The 5959-nt window shown below is 38.4% G+C and overlaps 1 protein-coding gene across 1 annotated transcript; it reads right to left on the reverse strand.

Moving 5' to 3' along the window:
• Nucleotides 1-1239: 1239 nt before the first annotated feature.
• LOC135614587 (monodehydroascorbate reductase 2, peroxisomal-like) lies at nucleotides 1240-5959 on the reverse strand. The gene is made up of 7 exons (XM_065112096.1): nucleotides 5702-5959; nucleotides 5158-5209; nucleotides 4112-4192; nucleotides 3238-3356; nucleotides 2890-3109; nucleotides 2683-2801; nucleotides 1240-2127 (listed from the first exon to the last, which is right to left on the reverse strand). Exons 1-7 carry the CDS (start codon nucleotides 5819-5821, stop codon nucleotides 1420-1422), a joined length of 1419 nt encoding a protein of 472 aa, XP_064968168.1. The 5' UTR covers nucleotides 5822-5959; the 3' UTR covers nucleotides 1240-1419.

Genomic DNA, 5959 nt, shown 5'->3' on the forward strand with positions numbered 1-5959 from the left:
GATTCTTTTGACAATTGATAGCGTACTATTTAAACGCTCTATCTAATGGTAGAGAAATGGTGCAAGGAATTTTCTGGGTTGAGAGAACCTTTGCATGGGGTGTAGCTAAAGACACTGCATGTTGAAATCATCATTGATGACTCGATTTGATCTAATTAAGGCACTTGCCTATGCTTTCCAACAGGTTCGTCTTATCAATTCTTACCGATATGTCAATCAGTTATCGATACGATATGTATCAAAATGTATTACGTTGGTATATTATGGTGATAAAATTATCAAAAAATGGTTCTAAACAAATTTTAAAATAAAAAAATAGATTAGAGTTTTTAAGTTGAAAATAAATATAATTTTAATATAATTTTAGTAAAATAATCTAAATTAGGAAAGATTGGTAACATATCTTTTTTAGACTTTGAGTAGTAGCTTTATATGATATATTTTAGATCATCTTTTTTATTAATATTAAATTATTTATAAAAAAAATTAAATTATTAGATTATTTTTAAATAATTTAAATTTTAATATTCAAATGAATCAAATAATTTATCAATGGATATACTTTGTTCTATCACCAAAAAGAATGATAGAACTCCACAAGTGTATTTGCATCAATGTAATGATGATCGTATTCTAAATGTCGTGAATCATATGTGTTCGAGATTGCTCCTAAGATAATGACGATTGTGGCATACATTGATGTGAAGCATGAAGAATGTTTAAAATAGGACAAATTATCATCGTACTATTGTTAGCCGTAAAAATTTTCATAATACGACAATTGTGAATATGATGAACTTTTCTCTATGTCTACACTCTATCTTTAAAATCATCCATTACTTTTTTTCTTTCGTGTATAAATTTGATAAATATCTTGCTGAGCTTCATTATCTAAATCTTAAGTAACATGTGTAAAATACTACTCTTCAAATTCATGCATCACTCTCAAATTATATAGATAGAGCAACATAAACTGGATCGTACCACTAAAATCCATGCACCACTATATAGATAGAGCAACATAGAGCAACAATTCATGCATCACTAAAATCCCACCTCCAGCCTTACCAACATAAACTAACATTTTAATATGATTAATAGAATTCATGAAAATTCATTACTTTGAGGGAAATAAAAAACGGAACAATCTCCGACAATGGTGTAAAAATTTGTATGTGCAAAACAAACGCAACAGTTATACCGTACAATGCCGAGCAATAGATGAGTACGCCCGGAATGTGTAAGCAGGAAAGAAACATAATAGATTAGAATATGTTGGCCTTGCATTGTTACATAACAATGTAGTTGTTCAGACATATGGCGATCGTTATGGTACAAGGAATATGACTTTTATGCTAGAACAAGCTTCCATATGTTGCAGTATACGGGGTAACTATACCACTTTTTGCACCTTCTACCTTACCATACACGGCGCCTCCTCCCATACCAGAAAGCAAAAGCAGCAATTGACAGCGCTACAGCAACACCAGCTGTGGCATATCGTGTATATGATAATCTTTCCACAAGAAGCCCACCGTCTGGGGCTGCCTGCTGACTCGCTCTCAAAGCAAATTCAAGCCCTGCGCTTTCAAGTTCATGGGTATCTTTCACTGCCGCTTTGAACCTAACAGCCTTGGCTATCGCTTCATAATCCTCTCTGCTTCCACCCTCAAGGAAAGCCCCAACAATCACACCCTTATTGGTCCAGTAGGCACCGAATCTTCCACTATTAAAATCTCCAAAATGGATGACGCTTCCAACATTGTCACCATAGAACTGCCAAGAAAGTGTGAAAACTCTCGAGTAAAAGAAGGGCAAATAGTCAAGATCACCTGTTGTCTTGGGTGCCATGATGGCCGCAACAGCATGCCTTGCAGTCTTCCGAGCAGAGTCAACATGCTCGAGGCGGCGGATCTCATTACCAAAGAGTCTGACGGGAAAAGCAGCGACATCGCCAACAGCATAAACAGAGGTGTTGCTTGTCTGCATTCGTCCGTTGACCTTAATCCCACCTTTCTCCAGATGTAGTTGACCTTCAAAAAGACCGGTATTTGGACGGATACCAATACCCACCACAACCATGTCAGCCAGAAGACGGGTACCATCTTTAAGGATCACTGCTTTCACCTGCAAAGAGAAAGATATTTAGCCAGATCAACACCTCACCGAGGACAGATAAGTGCGCAGCCTCTTTGAACAAAGTTCGTGAACAAAAGTAACCCATAAATCGTCCTGTCTGAAACATCTCTGAATCAAGATCTTACTAAGCAGCATACGGTTATTGTTTAATGGATTTAACAAAATGATTCCTGTATAGCATAACAAAGCCATCTTAAAAATATATGTACCCTACATGACAACAGCTAACTGGAAATATTCCTCCCTTTGACAAACAAGTGCAGCCACAGGTAGATCATCATTTGTTAACCACCCTAAACTGCTTTTAGTGGAAAGCAGTAGAGAGGCTAGTTAAAGAAGTGATTCATTGGACAATAGTAAATCAATGGTACAACTAGAACATCTTTAGAAACAAATCCAGGTCTCTGACGATCGTCCAGAATTGAATCCAGATATGCTCCAAAATAAAATACCACATCTACTAGCATTTTAAATCCCTGGATAAATATACTAAGTATACTTGATTAAACGAAAAACGAATGTGACGAACACACTAGATATTACCTTTCCCTCCGAGTCATTTTCAAACGATGTCAGGACATTTCCTTTGATAAATTTAACCCCCTTTGACTTATAGTAATTCTCGTAAAACTCGGCAATCTTCGGTGTAAATAGACGAGCCACTGCAAAATAATTGCAGCAATGATCAACAAATGCAGCTTAGTTGTGTCTGATGCACTTAAATGTGATATAGAATGGATCAATACTTACTGCAATGTGCTTCAGGAAAAATCATGGTTACTTTTATTCGATTTGTAGCCAATGCTGCGGCACATTCCATTCCTATGTAACCACCACCAATAACAACAGCATTCCCACCAGTGCATGTTTGCATTACGGCCACAAGCCTATTTGCATCAGCCAAATTGCGCAGATAGCAAACATTTTCAGCATCTGATCCCCTCACTCCAAATTCTTCAAGTTTTAAAGCCTGTAAACAACATATGCATTTCAATTGCAGCTACCAGTTCATGATGTGACTTAATGATTCATGGAATACTATGAAATTATGGAGCAACAAGGGTTCAAAATCCAAATACTGAATATAGATTTCAGTACCCGAGCACCTGTTGCAATTATGAGTATCTCGTAACTGATAGTTTCACCAGTTGCAGTGATCAATGTCTTCCTCCTCACATCAGCAGACTTGACTCTGGTTCCAAGAACAAGTTCAATGCCTAGCAGATCAAAACAATAAATTGCATTCAGAAGTTCCCATGATATTAACTAATTAACAGCAGATCTCTTACAAAGTCATTTTAGAGATGTTTGAAGTGTGCACGCAGAAAGAAGTCCACATAGAGATGCAGGTTGTATATTCAGAAAAAGAAAGATCATTTGCATCATACATGGAAAGTTGTAGAAGAAGAAACTGATTAGGATTCCATGTGCCCCCTTTTTATATCAACATAGGTTAGCATGTCTAAGGGTATGATAATAAGTGGATTTAACAACATTTGGGATGCATTGCATATAACACAACATAACATCAACAGGAGCTAATTCATTGCAAGACAGGATAAGAAAAAATTTAAGAAGACGTTGGACAACAATATGAGGGCTTTTGAATCAGAGAATGATTGGACCCTGGAGCAAAATTATGTGAGAAGATAGATGTCGATGACCGATGTAGATGACACCAAATATTTGGGACTTAATGCATATGGATGTTGGTGCCATACAGGATATGGTACTCATAAACATAAAGCATAAACATGAGAAGTTAATAAACGCTGATCCATAGTATTGTAGGCATGTGTTGTTCTATGTACTGCAACACAAATGCAGGTTGTTGTCTCTAAGCAAGCAAATCGAAATGAAGAAAGCATACCTTCCCAGTTTGTGAAAATTCTTGACAGAATAAAGGAAAGACAGTAAAAACTCTCGTAATGATTGGACTTAGAAAAGTAAATAAAAAGAAAAAGCAATTTACCATGCTCCTTATACCATTTTGGTGTCAATCTCTCATCATTAGCACCCACACAAGTATGAAATGAAGGCAGGCGTGCAGGGGCTGCCAATAGCCAAAATTGTACAACGATCACAAATATGCAGATAAAAAATAAGGATAAAAATAACTGAATGTATATAACACGATATGAACGCTGAATGCTGACCGGCGGGTAAACATAATAAATAATTGTGATGAGTATTTTTGCGAACTAACCTGCAATATCACTCAAGGGACTCTCTTCTGCTAAGATAAATGTTGATGAGAAAATTACATGTTCATCAATAGGAATAACACTACTACATCCATAACAGGTATTTGAACATGTTAAGCCATTTGAAACACCATCTGATGCCCTTACAAATAGACAGGATGGCGTAGATCTATCACCACTGTTGTGAGTGCCAGCTTGTATGGGTATGTATAGTATGTCTATCCAAGCAATCATCAACCCATCACCAACCCGAAACTTGAAGGCTCGCTAAGTATCATGTAGAAGTTGGAAAAGCAAACAGGTGTCAGAATGTAGTAGGGATGCATAAGCATGAATCAGCCAGGTCAGAACCAACATGATTGAGCTTATCCTGAATGAGATGCCTGGCTCTGACTCCCCTTCTTTTAAGCATAGACTCCATAAGCAGATGAAAGGACACAAAAGGAGAGAAAGAGAGAAAGGGCAGGAAGCAGTATGTCAAAGATCATGAGAGAAGAATGTAAAGGCAGCTACATATGATTGCATGGCCTCCCCCAACCGGGATGATAAAGTTTTTAAAAGAAACCCCTGGAGCAGTTTGAGATAACACTCGCCGCGTAGGATAACTATCTAGCTTCTTTGTTTTAAAAGGATGGAGGTCTGGTCTGACTTGTTAAGTTTGGAAGTACCAGAATAACAGTGATCATCCTCTAGTAATAAATCGGAGCTCCAGAACCAAAAACATGTATTTTGGGGGTGATGAAAGAACAATAAGCACGCTATTTTATGTACAATTCCGATACAATAATGTAAGTAGGGAAAGCATGACCGATACCTTCTGGAAGTAAATATCCTTTGCTTAATGCAGGCCTTTCATAAGGTGCGACCTGTACAAAAGTCGATCAGAATTCGAGTCATAAATTCTACATTGTATTCGAGTCGAATCCAGAAAACAGAGAGTGATCAAACACTCGATAATCAACTGTTAATTATCACATGATGTCGACAGCGTGGAACAAAAGGAGAACAAATTATTTCATTCCTCGAAACCAAAAATTCCAATCGTCGAGCATCAATATCGAGTTGGGGATTCGATAAACCCAAGCAATCCACGTATGAGAGAAAAAGAAATATCATCATCTCGAAGATAACTCGATTTCCACACGAATCCCAAACCAATCCGACGAATGGTCATGCACAATCCTCGAGAGGGCTAAAATAAGCAATCGATACCGAATCATAAAAAAAAATTAAAAAAACCAAGCACATCAAACGATAACAATCGAATAGGGGAAAATCCAGAAGGAATTGCGGGGGAAGGAGATAGGGGATTGGGGCAACTAGAAGAAGACAGAAGACTGGGGCGATGAGAGACTCACGGTTTCTTCGGAGATGATACAGAGCTCGCCGTGGGCGACTCCCCTGCGCGCGAACTCAAGGGCAGCGTAGCCAGCGGCGACGCCGCCGCCGAGTATCACGTACACGAACGCTCGACCCATCCGGATCTCTCTCCCTCTCTTTCTCTCTCTTTCCCTTTCTCCTGCTCTCTTTTGTGACCGTGGCCTCAGCGGATGGATAGACGGACGGACGGACGGACGTGCGTGGGGAGGAGGGTATTATTTATCTCGTGCCAAGGA

Source organism: Musa acuminata, chromosome BXJ2-6 (genome assembly GCF_036884655.1).
Source record: "Musa acuminata AAA Group cultivar baxijiao chromosome BXJ2-6, Cavendish_Baxijiao_AAA, whole genome shotgun sequence".
Lineage (NCBI taxonomy): Eukaryota > Viridiplantae > Streptophyta > Magnoliopsida > Zingiberales > Musaceae > Musa > Musa acuminata.

Bases quoted from the DNA above. Each gene is read 5' to 3' on its own strand.
- LOC135614587 (XM_065112096.1), bottom strand. From the start codon at position 5,821: ATGGGTCGAGCGTTCGTGTACGTGATACTCGGCGGCGGCGTCGCCGCT. The intron at 5,210-5,701 runs GTGAGTCTCTCA...ACTTTTGTACAG, and splicing joins GTATCATCTCCGAAGAAACC to GTCGCACCTTATGAAAGGCC. The intron at 3,357-4,111 runs GTAAATTGCTTT...TTGATCTGCTAG, and splicing joins AAAATGGTATAAGGAGCATG to GCATTGAACTTGTTCTTGGA.